At 39.3% G+C, this 18,461-nt stretch overlaps 1 protein-coding gene across 1 annotated transcript in view; it reads left to right on the top strand.

Moving 5' to 3' along the window:
• The window catches only part of LOC112152027 (transcriptional enhancer factor TEF-3), a gene marked incomplete at its 3' end in the record, with an annotated part of 36,712 nt that extends 18,942 nt beyond the window's left edge, over positions 1-17,770 (top strand). Inside the window, 8 exon segments of the mRNA XM_024281250.2 lie at positions 920-1,054; positions 1,488-1,531; positions 2,823-2,884; positions 3,063-3,193; positions 3,498-3,671; positions 11,072-11,212; positions 12,549-12,701; positions 16,989-17,770. Of these exon segments, the coding sequence (XP_024137018.1) occupies positions 920-1,054; positions 1,488-1,531; positions 2,823-2,884; positions 3,063-3,193; positions 3,498-3,671; positions 11,072-11,212; positions 12,549-12,701; positions 16,989-17,102 (954 nt within the window).
• Positions 17,771-18,461: the final 691 nt, after the last annotated feature.

Genomic DNA, 18,461 nt, shown 5'->3' with positions numbered 1-18,461 from the left:
CTGATCCGGACACAATTTGATAAAATGTGAACATATCTCACAAAGCCTGGGGCCCGCCGTGCCGCATTATCAACAAATAAATTACATTTTCAGGGAGCAAATCAATGCCACGGTTATTCATTTTAGGTGTTGTATTTTGGGAAGTGTGGCAATAAAAGTTTTTCCTTGCGGTTGAGCGGGAGCTAACACATCTCTGTCTCCCCAGCACTTTCTCAGTTTGCATTTCTCGCCGGCGTTTGCTCACAGACTCCCTCAGCCGAGGCGGGACCGTCCCTCACCTTGGACAGAAGCCAGGAGGGTTCATCTGGCAGAGCTCTGCGCCGGTCACAGGGTTGGCCCCTGTGACAGCCCTTTTTAAACACGTCTATGGTGTAACTGAGATCCCTGCCACATGTACCCCCCCATATTTCAGCTATGCCCTTGTGTTAGTCAGTTCTGAGAAGAAGAATGCACCGTGTGGCCTTGCACATTCGGGCAGGGCAGCGAGCGCCTGTGTTCTTGTGTGGTTCGGAAAGTGCTGAGGGAGTGGATTCAAAACCAGGAGTGTCTTAACACGTTGCTTTGCGGGATACCGTGTCATTTATTTTTTGCTAATTCGTTCTTAAACTCAGACGGTGTCGTGAAAAGCCAAATTTGCTTCTTGTGTGACCTCCAACAGAAGCTAGTTGTCATCACCGGCTCATCCTGCCAAAGCAATAAACTTAACTCTTGACCCAAAGGCCCTTGACTGTAATATTAACTTCTTTCCAGTTCTCGCCCTGGCATGGATTCACCCGTGATGCAAGACCGTCGCTCCTTTCCCTTTTTTAGGACTCTGACTGTGTAAAGCCTGAAAGAAATCCACTTCCTTAAAATGAATCTGATACGTACTGTCCTTTTGTCAGCTTATCTAATGTCCACCGCCTGCCTGTCTCTGTAGGACCAAGCTGCCAAAGACAAGGCTCTCCAGAGTATGGCCACCATGTCCTCAGCACAGATCATCTCACCCACAGCCTTCCAGAACAAGATGACTCTCCAGGGCCTCTCTAGACCAGTTTACTCCACTACTGGTGGGGTGAGTCTTACTTCAGTGTCACAGCATCCCCTCATTCACACCCACTAGTAGTTCTTTCATCACAAATGGATGTACCCATAAAAGTAATCTCTGCACTACCCAACGAGGCCTTAGTACAAGTGATTCAACTGCATGTGGAATTTTGTAGTTTTCAATTAAGAAATTTTAATATTATTAATCATCAACTGTCGTCGTAATGATTGATAGTGTGCATTAGACATTATTTAAGTAGAAGCTTATGAATTCATCTTTCTATTAGTTGGTCTCTATATTTATGTTTTTTGATGTAAAACAGCTTTTAACTGCAGTTTGATATTTTTACCAATCACATGAATGCTTTTATTTTGAATGTAGAACCTACCCAGTAGCTTGATTCTTGCTGTAATAATATTTTTTTTCTCTGATTTTTTAAATATTTTTTTTATTTCCTCAGTTCTGGCATGGGACTCTTCCCGGACAGCCAGGAAGCCATGAAGAGTAAGGAGCTATTCTTATTGTTCTACGACATTCTCTTAAAGACTCACTCCGATCATCTTTAGATGTGTTATACCGTATTTTCAGGACTATAAGTCACGTTTTTTTCAGATTGGTCAGCGGTGCAACTTATACTCAGGAGCGACTTATTTGTGATTTTTTTTTTACATCAATAGGCTCTTATATTTGTTATTTTCTCCACTAACAACCGGTTGCCCTGGAAGGCATGAATCACGTTTGGTGTCAAATGCAATGCTATGTCAAGCTTGTTGAATTTGTTCATAAATGTTGGACTTTTCTCTTAAAAGTGCGACTTATACTCCGGAGAGACTTATGTCTAAAGTAACTAACACCTATTAGTGTCAGGAGTCAGCGCTCTGTCTCCCCCTCTGGTCACCGGCCGGAGCAGTCTCCAGAGTACTGACTGCACTTCATCTCCTAGCAACAAGGGCGCACAGGATGCTGCTCAGCTGTCTCTCATTTGCCAATCACCCACAGGATACTTAATCACTGCACAGAGCCTCACTCAGTGTGAAGTATTGTTTTGTGCCCCCCTACCTGCATTACTGAGCGTTTCTACATGGACCTGATCTTCTATTTCTGACCCTGCTTTATCTCTGACTGCCTGCTGCCTGCCTTGACCCTGGCTTTTACTCTGACATCTCTAGTCTCTTTTTGGATTATTCTACACTCGTGTATGACCTCTGCCTGTCTGACCTTGATTTGGTTCTGTGGACTTTTAGGTTTGCCTAGTTCCTGTCTGAACTGATAAAACTGCAGCTGTCTGCCCGTTTGTGACAGTCAGAGACCGGCGTTAATTAAAGACCGGCTACTATTGGAAGATATACAATAGTAACCCTGACCTCCTTTCTCATTATCTGTTTGAACGCTCTGACACGTACAGTTTCATGTCAGATGCAATCTCGGACAAGGAGAACAAAGTTGTACATGGATCTAGTCGTCTATAAGTGGTTTAAGCGAAACAGGAAGCTTGTGGTCTGCCAATTGTAGATTCTTTATCACACTTACAAGCTTTTTACAAAACAGTATTCTTTTCCCTAAATCACAAAAATGTGAATAATGAAATTTTCTTAAGTGTGTTTTCCATCATGCATGTTAAAAACACCAGAAAAATAATTTTTATTGGAGTTGGTCTTTAATCTCTTTGATATTTGGCACACCATCCCCCCACTTTGTGTTTTTTTTTTAGGTCAGGCGGTCTAATTAGTTGATCAGTTGGGGTTATGAGGCTGAGACAGAGCGTAACAAATCTCTCTCTGTCTCTTCTCCTCAGCATTAAGCCCTTCTCCCATCAGAGTTATGCTATGCAAGCGACTGGCCCAGCCCCAATAGCAGGTGCGTGCTCCCTCTCTCCTCTGTTGTGTTGACAGACCGTCGCTTTGTCAGCAAAAGTGATGAAACAAAATGGGATGAGTTTAGGAAGCACAGAAAAAAAGAGATTTTAATATATTTTTTCAAGTTTTTCTTGCTTTTAAATATGTAATTTCTATGCTTGCTCCCCTCGCTATACTAGGCTATGAAAGTACAGCGGGGCTGTCCATGTCTCCTGGTGCCCCCCCATGGCAAGGTAGAAGTATTGCCAGCTCCAAGCTGCGAATGCTGGAGTTCTCCGCCTTCTTGGAGCAACCTCAAGACCCAGAAACTGTGAGTGCAATCAAATGTGTTTTTCAAGCCTCATTTTACTTTATTACTCAATATTTTAATCAAGTACTTGTAAAACTAAAATAAGGCGACTAATTTACACTTTTAAATTTGAATAAATTCAAATCTAAGTAAAGTCTTATGTCAAAAAGTGTAAAAGTTAGTTTGAAAAAGAATGTTAAGGTGAGAGATTATCTACTGTTACAGATTAATCTGCATGGAAAAATACATTTTGAGTTAATAAAACCCTATTAAACAAATTATTTACTATTTTTTTTTCTACATTCATTTCCATCTTTTTTTCCAGTTCAACAAGCATCTATTTGTGCACATCGGCCAGTCCAACCCGACCTACAGCGACCCCTATCTGGAGTCGGTGGACGTCAGGCAGATCTATGACAAATTCCCTGAGAAGAAAGGGGGCCTCAAGGAACTTTTCGACAAAGGGCCCCAGAATGCTTTCTTTCTTGTCAAGTTTTGGGTAAAATATTTTTTTTTCTTCTACTTTAAAACAGCCTTTTGCAATTACTTTCAAATGATGAACCACCCTTGGATTTAAAAACAAGCTAGTGTAGTCTGATGTCCGAACGCAGTGTGTTTCATCATCATATCATCCTCCCAGCATCATGAGGCCAAAGATCAGTACAATGAATATTCCTGTTAATGTTTTGTAACAGCTGTTAGCTGTTAATGGCCTCGCGTCATTCCCTGTGTTTATATAGATAAAGTGCTGGATTAACAGAAACGTAAGTGAAACTTAGGTCCTGAAACGTTAAAAAAGTCATAGTTCCTTCAGTCTTAACTGTTGGCTAACACGCCCGTGAAGTGGGCAGTGCTGGCCATCTTTTGTGAGTGTGTGTGTGTCGGTGATGAGAGTGTGTGTGACAGCAGCCTTGGGGGAGAGTGGCAGGCAAGATCTTTCACTAGGAGAAATGTGAGCCGAGACACCTGTCCCTGCATTATTAGAGTCCACCACACACTCACACATGGTCTTATTTATAGACCCCCCCTCTACCCCCTCAACAAAGTGTATATACGCTTAGAGACAACAACACAACAACTTTCTCAGCCCACAGACAGAAGGAGGCATTGTGAAGAATGTCTAAAAATGTGAAAAATAAGCTAAAAACACTCCTGTCAATCACTGTTGCTCAGTTCTGGTGTGACTTTATATCAAAGTAAGTCTTTTGGATTTTTTTCAAACTATATTCTTGGACTTTTTTTTTGTAATTACTTACCTGGCCCTTATGTCACATGTGTCAAAGTCAAGGCCTGTATCCGGCCCCCGGGTAATTATATCCGGCCCTCCAGATCTTTTTTTTTTATTGTTATAGATGGTCTGGTGTTATCTTGCACTTATTTCTAACTTATATAATTTTGGCAAAATATATATTTTTATGCAGAGTAAAATAATGAAAGTTATTTAAGGTTTAAGTTGATTTATTCTGCAATAATCTTCATGTCTTTTTTTATTCACAATTATGTCAAAAAATTACAGTTTCAGTTTTAAAAATTGACCTTTTGCTAGCTTTTTGGACTATTTTGGCATTTGCTAAGATTTTTTAGGCTGTTATGGAATTTAGCTAATATTTCAGCTACATGCTAGCTGACCCCAAGGTCACATCTTTGTTTTGTCCATCTCTATTCATGTCAATGGGTGTAGCGAACACTTAAACAACAGGTAAAGGTAAGTAAGGGAAAAGTAGGTGAGATGCAGGCGTACCACACAGATTGTTATGTTTTTCAACAATCCCCTCCGCAGGGACAGACCACATGCACACACTGCGCAAGTGGTCTGTCCCTCAGTGCTGTTCAAGTGATACATTTGCGCTCCTTATGAGCGGCCTGTGTTTTCATTTACTATGAAAATGCTCGAATTGGATTTGTGATAAAAAACTTGCATTTACCCAAAACGTTTTCGTGCTTGGATGAGGTGGTTTTTGAGGTATATTGAAATTGACATATTTGGCAAAACTGCAATAGAAACCTTTTTTTTTTATTATTAAATGAGTCACATGACCAAAAGTGGCTGCACCACAAGAGGTCCCACAGCGTTACACAGCTCATTAAAGGTTGAGCATGTCAGGTGGAATAGTTAAATCCACAGATCTTCCATAAAATCACCAACCAAGATTTCCTAGGTTGTAGCTGCTCCCCCGTAGCTTGCTGCTCCATGGCCTGAATAAAACGCCAACGTCTCCTTTGATAGATGATGATGAGTGCTATAGTGCCGTGACAGAAATTTGAATGCATCTGTTGTAAATCAAAGTATTGTTCACATCCATCGCTATGTTTTAGAATGACGTATCATGAGTTGGTTTGTGTTTATTTACATAATTACGATTTAATGGAAACAGTGTAATTGCGAAAAGGTGGTTTTTTTTTTACATTTCTAGAATTTCAATAAAGAGTTGCGTGTATGTGTAATGGAAACAAAGCTTGTTAGAAATTGGGAAATTAGAGTGTAGTTTGTGTGAACATCCTTCAAGCACGTAGGTATCGCCTGCACACCCTATGCGTGCAGCGTTTGCTAGCAGTCATTAAGGAACCAACACCTTACTAGAGCCCGACAGTAGGGCACCGTACAACAGCATCATCTGTATGTCACGAGTGTGTGTATCTTACAATATCCTTAAAAATACTTTATGATACACTTACACAACAATTGTACCTGCCATTGTTATGACGTCTCTTGAGGTTCCCGTATGAGCCTCAAGGGAATTGCAACAGAAACCTGGACTTAAGATCTCCTGTCTACGACCCTCTGTGGGCCTGGACAACCCACAAACTTACAGCACCCATATTAGAAACTCTTCTTTATTACAAATACTGTCTTAAAAGGAATCGCCATGACTTCGATTTTAAATTCAGATTCCACAAAATATTTTAAATCCCATACCTGAGGTTATAAATGGATACCGTAGCTTTGGATGAAACTTGAGCCAGCAGAATCAATTTCAGAGTCACGGGACCAACCCAGCTACTGGTGGGCGAAGGCAGGGTACAATTACACACACCTAGGGACAATTTAGTCACCAATTAACTTATGAAGTGTGTTTCTGGACTCTAGGAGGATACCAGAGTGCCTGGATACATGCACGAGGGGAATATTCAAACACCAGACAGAAACATGTCTTTTATAGTCACTGTGTGTGGTGTTGTTCTTAGTTTTAAAACTGGAATTGGGTAGGTCCATCCCTCCATATGCACTTACTTAAGAAACTCACAGTGATCTAACATCATTAACTACATAAATGTAACAGTAACAATATTTTTATTGCTAAGAAATTCAATTAAGTGTGAAATTAATGGCAAGACCTAAACTTTTGCACTTATATTGAAGAATTTATGTGAGGAAAGTATCAGGTCAGTCGAGCTTTTTAGGCCAATGCTTTGACGGATCACAACAACACCATGCCGTCTTTAAGGTTGCCCGTATTAATTCCAGAGGCTCAACACTTACAAGTTTTGCCCAGTTGAGCTGAATTGACCACACCCTGAAACAAAATGATGGCTGCCAAACAAAAACTGTGAAACAAGAACTTTTTAGCTTACTGTATTTTCTGGATTATAAGTCGCACCAGAGTATAAATCGCAGGAGCAAAAAATGTCTAATCAAGGAGAAGAAAACCATATATAAGTCACTCTGGAGTATAAGTTGTATTTTAAATAAAAAGAATAATAATAATGCTTGGATGCAAATGAGAAAAAGATCAAAATTTAAGAGTAAAACAATCAGATTCTCCTCCATGTTTGTTTTGGACAACACTTCTTCGTCTGGCACTGTCAGAAGAAAATACAACGCCCTCTAGTGGTTGTTAGCGGAAACAGGGCAACTAGTTGCTAGTGGAAAAATGACAAATATATTAGCCTATTTATGTTTAAAATAAAATCATAAATAAGTTGCTCCTGAGAATAAGTCAGACTCCTGGCTACGCTACGAAAAAAACAGCAACTTATACCCTGGAAAATATGGTAAGTTACTATCCCCCAATTATTTAACAACCTAAACAACTAATGTCATCTTCAGTTTGAAGCATGCTGAATAAAACTTTCTTATCTAGGCCTCCACAACTCTAAAAGCTGAAAAACTAAATCAAACATTTTCTTGGAATGCAGCTTACAAGGAAGTTACCGTACATTGATGAAAGCAACCTGTTAACTGACTAATAGTAATTGCTCTGCAAAGACAAAAGCTCCATCTGTTGTCTGTCATGATAGATTTAATATTTTTTGAACAGTAGTGTTTGAGCAACAACCACACAAAAAAGTATTCACTCCATAGGAGGGTTAACTCTATTAGCAACTTTCAATGTTTGAAGATCTGATAGGCGGGACATTTAGATCAAAAAGCTTTCTACAGGAATGTACTACGACACGCTATCTGCAGGTTCCAGGGGAAGATCTTGTCCCGCACTTGTTCCAAGACACGAAAAGTAACAGGAACTACTAGAATCAAACACTCAAAAACACGTTTAGGTCACAGGTGAAGCAAATAAGAAGCGAATCGTGACTTTAACTGCTCTGGTTTAGCACACAAAAATCCACGAGGGTCAAGTTCAGAGTGCCGCCTTGCATCTCATGTCACCAGATGGCTTTGTATATGTGGCATTCCTCTTCTCGCATGCTCGGCTTCCACATTATTTATTGTGGAGGGATAAAAGACATTGGTGAGTGGCACCGTGTTGGAAAGGGTCCTCTTCATTCCTAGCAAAGAGCAGCTGGGCAAGGCACGTTTGATTCATGAGCGCCAGCAAGGAAGGGATCGGTAACCCCGCGCCGTATATCATGAAGAAAAGTAGGGCGAGACAGCAGTAAAGAGCAGGAGATACAAATAGGGACGTAGACAGTGTGAAGAAGAAATAGGGATGGCAGGAGAAATGCCGGTTGACATGTAAGCAACAAGTCTTTCATTGGTGTAACGCTACACTCAACCGCCGGCTCTGAGAAAAAGCAAAACAAGCTCATAATACTGTCCGCCATCACTCCGTATCCCTGAAGGGAGGGAATGTCCAATTCTCAAGGCATCATGGTAAAACATGGAAATGCAACAAAACGGCTGGACTTTTCAACAACCACCCAAATGCTCTTGGCTAAAAGAATAAACAAAATGAAATCCTCAACACCTCCGAACATAAAATGAAAGTTGAGGCTTTGTGATTTGATGTTGCTGCCGCCGCTGTGACATCGCCACGAGGCAGGTCGTGACTTCGAGGTGTGCTGAGGAGCAGGTTGGCATGGTGACCATGACAGGTGGCTGACCCACCTCCAAAGCTATGGTATTCTAGATTTAATTTCCACCCCACCCCCCACCCCCCATCCCTGTTGGCCGCTGGCTGCCGTCCTCTGCTCCCCACCTTCTTTTTCTCCACCCCCCTCCAGCGCCCGTGGCCCTGTCCTAACGGATTGTCTCACGCCTTTGAAGTGCGAGGGGAATCCGATTTGAAGCGGCTCTGCTAAATTGTTACACAGCCAGCCTGCCCGCCATGATCTAATCAGCCAATTGTACGCCACTGATTGTAATTGGATGAATTCCCTCGCAGGCTGTTAGGAAAGCAGGGAACGGAGGTTTGGGGAGGGTCATCGGGCCTTACGGATGAAGACAAATAGGGGAATTACACCAGCGAGGGATGAAGACGAACGGGGTGATGAGGAGATGAGAGGAGGATGAGCGTTGTCTCAATGGCCCATTAGAAGACAAGAGCCCGACAGGGAAAAAAGGTGAAACAGCTCAGCTGTCTGACAGAGGAGATGGCACCCGAGCCCGATCTGAAATCGGATTATCCTCACCTCAATTCAAAGCTGAACCAGGGGGAGGAAGAGAGATGTGTGGCTCCACTCCCACATAAAGAAACATTGCTGCTGCTTCCTGCCTTTAAATTGGGCTATTTTTTGCTTGGATCAGTCCAGTGCACAAATGTTTGGCATAAATTTCAGCTAAAATGTGTTTGCCATCTTTACGTTAAGCTTATTTTGGTAAATAAATCCAACAATAAAGGTTATATTAAAGGTTTTGTCTTCAACTTCCATATTTGGGTTGCTTTTCTTCATTTTAAACTTTGATTAAACTTTTGTGACATTCAAAGAATTGTGAATTACTCATTGATATATAGACAATTCCATGTTTTCTGGAAAAAGTGTTTTCTCTCCCAACATTTTCCGACTCTCTTATAGGCAAATGTCATGTCTGAATTTCCTCCGTAATCCAAATAACTATATCTTACAGAACTATCTAGTACCCTGGATTTTAAAAGTAATTTGGAAACCATAATCACTACTTTTCACAAAGTCAAAATCTAATCAATACTAGTTTTTTACGTCTATTTATGAATCCACCGTTTTCTTGCTATGAAAACATTGATGGTTTACTTAAAAATTGCATTTAAGCATTTTTTGGGGGCAAAAACTGTTCAAATGCAATGCATTGTGGTCTATGTAGTGAGCATTGATAGACACTAGTTTTTCGCAAAGACTTCTGGGAATTTCTAGCACACTCAATTTTGGAATTGCAAATCCGGACAGCACCACAAAGTGGTTGAAGACCTTTTAATGAGCTAAAAAGGTAGACATTTTGATGCGTTGTAGACCCACTCCGATGAAAATGGTGTTAATTTTCTTTACATATGTGAACAAAATTTAGATCAAAATTCAACAACCCTGCTCATAACTACATGGTGAATATCTTTTGAACTTCTGCTGCTCTGCAGAAACTATGTCCTAGAAAACAAAACAGGTTTTTATTTTGCTATAAACAGTACAATTAAAATGAAAAGAACACTGGAAACACTTTTACAAAATATAAAATAATGATTGGAGTTGGACTTTAAAGGCTTAACCTTTTTGATGTTTTTGACAACAAACAAAAAAGATTTGTACTATTTTGGGTTAGTCAGAACTAACACCTGCACCTTGTTCAGTCTTTATTTAAAAGTGCAGTTAATAAACTCATAAACAACTATAAACTGCCTGTATTGTGCAGCTTTGATCCCTATAAAGCACTAACGTTGTTAATCATCCAGGAGGCTGTTGATGATCAAAACTCATGAAATATATGTCTTTGTTGTCCACATCAAGAGTTTCAACCGTCTCCTTCTAACCTGTAGAACTCAGCCAGTCGGGAATTATTTGAGATGTTTTTTTTTCTTTAATGAAAGCAGTAATTTGCTAATCAGGAGAAGAGAAACACATTTGAGAAATAAGTTGTGATGGAGCAAATATTGAACTCATAAAGGCTGTTTACTGATGGCCAGAGGCTGTTGTTCAAATGTCTGTCCATTATGACCTCCTTGAAGAGGTGCTGGGGCTGCCGCTCTCATTTATGTCTCGCCTGTTGTTGTCTTTTTGCCTCTTCACGGGTCATTGATATGGCTATTTATTCTCTGATGCCAGTATTTATCCCCTATTGTTTGATTTTTGCAACCACAGAGAAAATCCAGCTGACGACTGGGGATGCTGACGTCCTCCATCACCCAGACATAGACTGGGGAGTTTTATACACAAAACTCTAACTCATCCACTATATCTAAAGTGTAGAAACCACCTGGTTTTTCGAGGATTACTCTTAAATGCATGAACGGATCAAAATACTGCTTTTGGGTTCTTTATAGTGAGGAATGAACAGTATAATGCACTTAAAACCTCAAAAAGTAGAATGTTTTTTTAGAATTTTAGGGTAGTGCCCATTTAAAATCATTCTTGTGTGTTTTTCTTAAAGAAGAGTTTTCATTATTTGTTAATAAGGTCTCATGTTTGTTGAATTATATCAGAGTAGGAGTGCATAGTGCATGTGAAAATATTATTTTATCATCTTTAGGCTAACAGTGACACTTAAAAAAGAACATTTTCTGTTTTTTTAGGCCTACTTTCTGCTTTGTCTTTCAGGCGGACCTGAGTATAAACTTGCAAGACGACAGCAACTTCTTTTATGGCGTGTCCAGCCAGTATGAGAGCTCTGAGAACATGGTTATCACCTCGTCCACCAAAGTGTGCTCCTTTGGGAAACAGGTTGTTGAGAAAGTTGAGGTAAGACTTTGAGATGTGAACTTCTTAGGATTGAGTTATTCAGGGCTTCACATTCAATGCCTTACTGATATTCTGGAATAAAATACTTTGCTGAGGAATAGTTTGGAAGTTTTTTTAGCTCATAATTCAAAGTTTTATGCATTTTTCAATTGACAATTCACTTTGCAAATTCATCATGCAATTTGAGAATGCATTTTTCAATTTGCAATTCAATATTTAATTCAGGCTTGTAAAATGATAATTCATGTTGTAATTTACAATTCAATATGAAAATTTACAATATCACAATTTTTAAAATGAAATATTGAATAAAAGCATAATCAGTTGCATTGTATATTGTCATGGTTTTTGATGCAATAATTCAAATGACAAGGGATTTTGTAATTTACAATTCAATATGAAATTTGACCTTTCATTTTGAAAATGCATTTGTCAATTGACAATTCAATATTCAAATGAGGCTTTTAATATGAAAATACATTTTACAATTTACAATTCAATATAAACATTTGCAATTCAATATCCGATTTTTTTTAATAAAATATTGAATAAAAACAAAATCAATTGCATTGTATATTTGATGTCATAATTCAAATGACAATGCATTTTGCAATTTACAATTCAATATCTTAAAATGACATTTTGATACATGGTTTGCTTCAAATTCATTTAAAAGTAACTTATATTCTATTGCATTGTAAAATCCCATGCTCTGTTTGTGTCAAAACTCAAATCAACTTGCAAAACCGCGCCCCCCTGCTGTAATGTAGTCTCAGTTTTATCCACCAAACATTGAACGATAAACCTCAAATTAGGTAATAGATGAGCAATATTTTGATGTTAAAGGGTCGTGACTGCATCCAAAACCACCGTCATCTCCCTGAGTGAATGACTGCTGCCGATTCCAGTCAATTACAGCTAAATCTGTGGTCAGGAAGCTGATTCAGAAATCTCCCCAGCCCGACTAAGCCCTAAATTTCCTGTTAACTATATAAGGTCATCGCCCTGCCCCCACCCAACGGCTGACGGATTGTCCAGCATAAATACACAAACACACACATCGTCCGTTTGAGCCATCTGCCTCACTAAGCCACATGATGATGTTTAATGGCTTCATCATTTGATTATGGTTGCCACGAGAAATATGTTTATTGTCAAATCTGGCATGCCATATGCTGCATTAGGTATATTGCATTACTCACATTACAGCTTATCACATAGATCCAACGCTTCCATTTGCCTTTCAGTGGGTCACATGACTTGTTTTTTGGTGTGTTTTCATGTTTTTTGTCATTTCAAGCTGAATTGAACTTAGCAGCTTTTCTTCCCTCCGCAGACGGAGTACGCACGTTTCGAGAACGGGCGCTACGTGTTCCGGATCCACAGATCCCCGTTATGTGAATACATGATCAATTTCATTCACAAGCTTAAACATCTGCCGGAGAAGTACATGATGAACAGCGTACTGGAAAACTTCACCATCCTACAGGTACACACTCACGCTGAGGAGGAGGGGGCGGGGCGTTTCTATGGTTACATGCAAGCTCCGATACAGGGATAAGGTAACTTTCATTGATGTTTGGAAGAAGAGACGGGAAAAATAAAAAAACTCTTTTTGAGATCAGCTCAATGCATTGTGGGTCATTTGACCAAAACTACAGTTTATATGTTTTTTTAAACTTAACACCCAAACAAAATATATATAGTGTGTTTGGGTCAAAATTGACCCGTTTTTACACTTGGGTCCATTTTGACCCGAACGCAATATAAGGGTTAAGTTATTAAAATAGGGGGGCAGGGAATTTTTAAAGCACAAAAGCACAGAGGTGGATGGATGGATAACAAACATGTTTATGTGTGTATTGGGATGAATGCATGATGGTGCAGCGGTTAGCCTCACAACAAGAAGGCCCCAGTTCGAATCCCAGCTGGGACTTTGCTGTACATGTGTGGGCAGTCTGGTTTCCTCCCACAAACATGCTTCAAAGGTTAATTGGTGTTTCTAGATTGCCCTCAGCCATATGTGTGTGATTGTGTGACCCTACAACACTCTGGTGACCCGTACAGGGTGTAACCTCCAACATCAGCTGGGATAAGCTCCAGCAACCCGTGACCCCTAAAGGGATTCAGAAGGCGGATGGATGGACTTTATTCTGGCAGACTACTAAAGTGCTTTAGAGAGGAAAAAAAAATTTTTAATTGAGCAAATTAAAAAGGGGGCAGCTGCTCCCAGCGTGAGACTTCTGAAACTTGCATGGTTTGACCAATCACAAAATTCAACTGTAATACCTCAATTCAACCTTTAGGGGGCAACACACAGAGGGTTTTTGACTATATTTTCAAGAATTAAACATTTTTTTTCAATTTATCATAAATTTGAGAATGACAATCACTTTTAAAGCTCCATGTATAGAGATCAAAACCCAAAAACAGTTGATTTAGGGTTTGGTTACCCTTTAACAAATCCCTTTCTGTCCTTTTTTTCTTTACCTTTTTGGAGCTTTTAGGTATTTCTAATGAAATCCGTATTTGTTGATTCCTTCCAAACTTAAACTAGCTTTAAACAGTTGCAAAAACACCCACATAATTGTTTTTTTTTTGGTAATAATGCAGAAAAGTCATCTTTAGTTAAGCTCCTATTTTCCTTTAATTGTTTTGGATACAGTTGAATGAAGAATACCTCCTTAAAAGCAAATCAGAGTGATGAGAAAATAAAAGGAAAAAAAAATTAGCAACACTTCTTTCTGCAAATGTCATCACACCTTTTTTAGACATCAAAAATATTTCGCCCATAAAAAGTTTGTATTTAAGTTGATATGAGGAGATCTGCTCAACATTTGACCATGGATTCAAGAGTCCGTTCTTTAGTGTTTTAGAGTACAGCAATCTTGTAATCAAACATCCTCCAGCGAACGGTTAAGCTACAGAATGAAGCTGGCTTCATGCTCTGTGGATGTGTCATTGTCTGCAAAGCACTCAAGCATCAAAATAAACTCCTTGACCTTCATTTTTCACATGGCTCTATCCATGTTCTTTGGAGAAGATGAAGTGTCTTCGTTCTTTTGACTATTTTGTTCAGACGTTACTTAAAGTGAAGCTATAAGCTAAGAGAAACAGAAGCTTTTATGCTGTTCCTCACAGACCATTTCACCCATTCTGCAGCAACTTCTTCCTGAATGAGCCTCTGTCCTCCTCAGACAACGGACACTGAGACGAAAGCGAGCCGAGTGGAGTGTATCGCTATAGTAACCGAGTGGTCCACGACAACAGGGTTCAAAGACATTTGTGTTCCTTCTACTGACGACTGCATTCCTGTAGAAGGAGCCAGGGGACGATGAGCCCACACTGACCTCTGTGGTGAATTGGTGCTTTATAAAAAAAACTGAATTGAATTGGCGACCACATTGCAGCATGTCATTAGTGTGTCTGAATGGGCTGATTTAGCTCCTATTAACCTTGAACACCTCATAAGCATGTATATGGATAGAATATACAAAGAAACGTATGTAATAGTGCGACGATAGTCAACTAAATGCACATTAACAAGCTTTAAACACAGATGTATCTGTGTTCCGTTGTCACATTCCATACTAGCAGTGTCGAACTGTCAGGGCCTGCAAAGCTTTCAGTGAAGACCTAAAATTATCTGAAAAGAGGCGTCTAAATCACAGAGAAATGTTTTTTATTTATATATATTTGTCCAAAATATAATTTAGATCATTGGCCGCCCGACCCCTAGGCTAGCGAGACTGTCTCAGCAGGGAAAACAATTTGTCCGCCACTTTCAACCTTCCAGCAGTTCTGTCTGGCCAGTTAAAGGAGTTTTGTGACAATGCTGATCAACAAAAGGGCCAGTATGAGAACTTGCAGGCCGCTACTGAACATACGGGTTTTGCAGGGAAATCTCCCACTGAGCTCCTGAACTCCCTTCATGGACAGAGTTCATCTTTAAAACCTGGTGAAAATGCTAATTTTCAAGTTCAATGAGCTGTTAATTGTGCGTTGATGTTTGTTGCAGCCGTGGGAGGAGACTTGTACATGCAGTTTGTTTTGTTTGTATGTGCAATTGTAGTGAATTCAATCGAAATGATCCATAAAATAATATTCCTATATAACAGGATGGCGTCAGAAACATAAAATATTTAATGTTAGTAGTAAAATGGTAAACTATGGAGAGAAAATAGACTCACCCCAATTTGTGCATGCGTGATTCTTAAGTTTGCAACTTATACAATACAAGGGCTGACCAACTCGGGTTCTTCGACGGAGTATTAGGGCCACCAAAAAAAGAAAAGAAACAAAAACAGTAATATTACGAGTTTTTTTCTCATAAAATTACGACTTTATGTCTCGTAAATTTACAATTTTTAATCTCGCAAATCTATGAGTTTTAATCTCGAAAATTTACGAGAAAAATCTTAAAAATTTGTGAGATTATAGTGGAAGGAAGCCCACAGTCAAGAGAATGACCGGCAGACCGACTAAACTGTGAAAAGCGTCTTGGATTACCGACACCAAAGCCAAAAAGTCAGCTTCACTGATAATTTGATTTCGAGTAACCAAAAATTTCAGAATTTTTTTTGTTTGTTTTTAGCACTGATCTGGAAATACATCTTTAAAAGATACGCTACATCTTTCATCTTTGAGCACGACTCTGATAAAAAAAAAACAACTTTGGTTCTTTTCTCATTAATTTACGACTCTAAATCACGTAAATTCACAAGCTGTTTTCTTGTAAATTTACGACTTTAAATCACGTAAATTTATGAGATTAAAAGTTATTAATGTATGAAAAAAAGTCATACATTTAGCCTATGACTTTGAAGTCATAAATATACGACTTTATTCTTGTAATTTAACATTTACCACTTTTTTTTGGTAAATGTACAAGATTTAAAGTCGTAATTAAATAATTATTTTTGTTTATAAAGTGGTCCTGATACTCTGCTGTAAAAACACATTTTTAGACTTTTATGTATACATTTTTGTGCATATCTGTTTAAAAAAAGTGAAAAATGTGAGAAAGTTTCACCAGATATTATTCACAATCTATGTTCAAAATGCCTGAAAAGAAACTGTTGACCGAGCATTCTAGCAGCATTTAAATGCACCATTTACTTAAAAATCTTGGACGCATGAAAAGTCTCACATCAGATTTGTGTATGAATGTGTTTTTTTGAGTGTGTAACTAGCGATTTGTGCGTAATTTTAACGATTTTTGTAGTTAGTTTCAAGGTGTAAATTTAAGTTGTGCGAGTGTAAATTATATTTTTATGGTTTTGAAATTCCTCATTTTTGTACTTATGCTCTAAATATATTGTATGAGTTACAAATCAAGACTTACAAACGCACAAATCCAAAGTTACACACAAATCAAGAATTAAACATTCAGAAATTCAAAGTTACGCATAGATGATGAATTACGCACGTACAAATCCGGATGAGTCTATTTTGTCTCCATAGTAAGTGGCTTGAATCGCTTTTCTACCTTTCTCGAAGACCCAAAGCGCTTTACGGTCACACATTCACACACTGATGGTAGCACTACTGCCGAACACTGGTGTCAATCTGTAACCACCAGAGGCAATGTGTGTTCACTGTCTTGCCTAAGGACTGAAATGGGTGAACTTTGCTTTCACAGACACATTTCATTAGTGGTAAGTTGGTGAAAAATCAATCCTCTTTTTCTATTTGTCATTTTTGTATTGCAACTGCATTTATTTTTTAAGAAAAGAGTGTAAAGACGTGAACTGGGCTCTCCTGTGTCCCCCTACAGGTGGTGACTAACAGGGACACACTGGAGACCCTGCTGTGCATAGCGTACGTCTTCGAGGTGTCCACCAGCGAGCACGGCGCACAGCACCACATTTACAGGCTAGTCAAAGACTGACGCAGAGGCTCGGTTGGGACTTGCCAGCTCTAGACCCTTTGTAGCACACCTGCGAGCAACGACACCAAAACACTCGACTCTGAAATCTGCCGAGTCAGTCGGGAGTCCAGAGAAACACTGGTGGCGTGGAAGAGGAGGAGAAGAGGAGCTGGACTGGGAGATGGAAACAGGAAGGAGGCTGTATGTGAAGAGGAGAAGAAGTACACTGTGGTTTCTGTACCAAAGGAGCCAACCAAGGCCTTGGAGTCATGCATGGGAGAGTTATCACTGCTGGTGTTTGTCTCATTTTACTAGAGCTTGTTTTTGAAGTCCTTGTTTTTCATGCATGTGTGTTGGGGGTATGTTTGTGACGGGGAGATGGGCTGCCTCAGAGTGCCATCTAGTGACTTAAATAAATATAACCCAGCGGGGAGAAGTAAAAACAAAAACATGGAGGATTCCTCTTTTGCACAACCATCGGAGTTCACTTTTAGTGCCAACATTTTATTTTCAGTAATTATGTACAGCGCCATGTTCACAGAGCGGCTGAAAGGATTTGAAAGAGCTACTGTTTGATGTTCACTGTTGTTTTGTCTTATCGTCTTTGATTGACAAGTATCTGACTACAGACTGAGGCACATAATGTAAGTGCTAACTTGAACCAGACGAAGCTTTTGTAAGTCGACTGCGGATGTTGTCTGTACTCGCCCCGGAGCGTCCGGCGGTGGGAAAGGAGCGGCTCTTTTCGGGTCTGTTCAAAGTGGTGAAACTGGATGGCACAAAAGTCGTACAAACGTTTGTCGAGCTGCTTCAGGAACACAGCAACATTCAGGTTCAGCTGTCGTGTGTGACTGTGTGTGGTTCTTCCACACACTTACCGAGGCTTTTGTTTGTTAAATAAATACATTGTTACATTGCAGACACGTCTTGGTTTGTACAAAAAATTCAACATTCAAAAACCAAAGAGCAAGTAGAAGAATAAAAAACACTTTTTTTGTTAAACTCAGCTATCACTAATGCACATTTCCTCACAAATGTGGCACAAGATTGAAAAAAGTCTAATAAAATCAATCTTACTTAGAAATATGTAATATTCATGTATGACATTCAAAATTCAACTTTATGTCAAAGCCATTTTGCAGTTTTTAGCCCAAAAAATGTTTGTGGTCAATTTTTGATGCACAAATTCAGAATTTCAGGTTAAAAAAATACTTCTATGAAAAAGTAGAAGAAGTTCATGCAGGTTTTCTATAACCATAGTTGATTTGAAGGTTCTTGAAACACATGGATAGTCTATTAAAGTGTGTTGAATCAGAATCACATTGTTTTCTTGCTGAAATAAATTAAATGAATCTTGTATATGTCATGCTAACCAAGCGT

The sequence above is a fragment of the Oryzias melastigma genome, linkage group LG6, assembly GCF_002922805.2.
Source record: "Oryzias melastigma strain HK-1 linkage group LG6, ASM292280v2, whole genome shotgun sequence".
NCBI classification, from domain to species: Eukaryota; Metazoa; Chordata; class Actinopteri; order Beloniformes; family Adrianichthyidae; genus Oryzias; species Oryzias melastigma.
The sequence above is the reverse complement of the archived record's forward strand: the minus strand, read 5'-3'. Positions and strand labels throughout refer to the sequence as shown.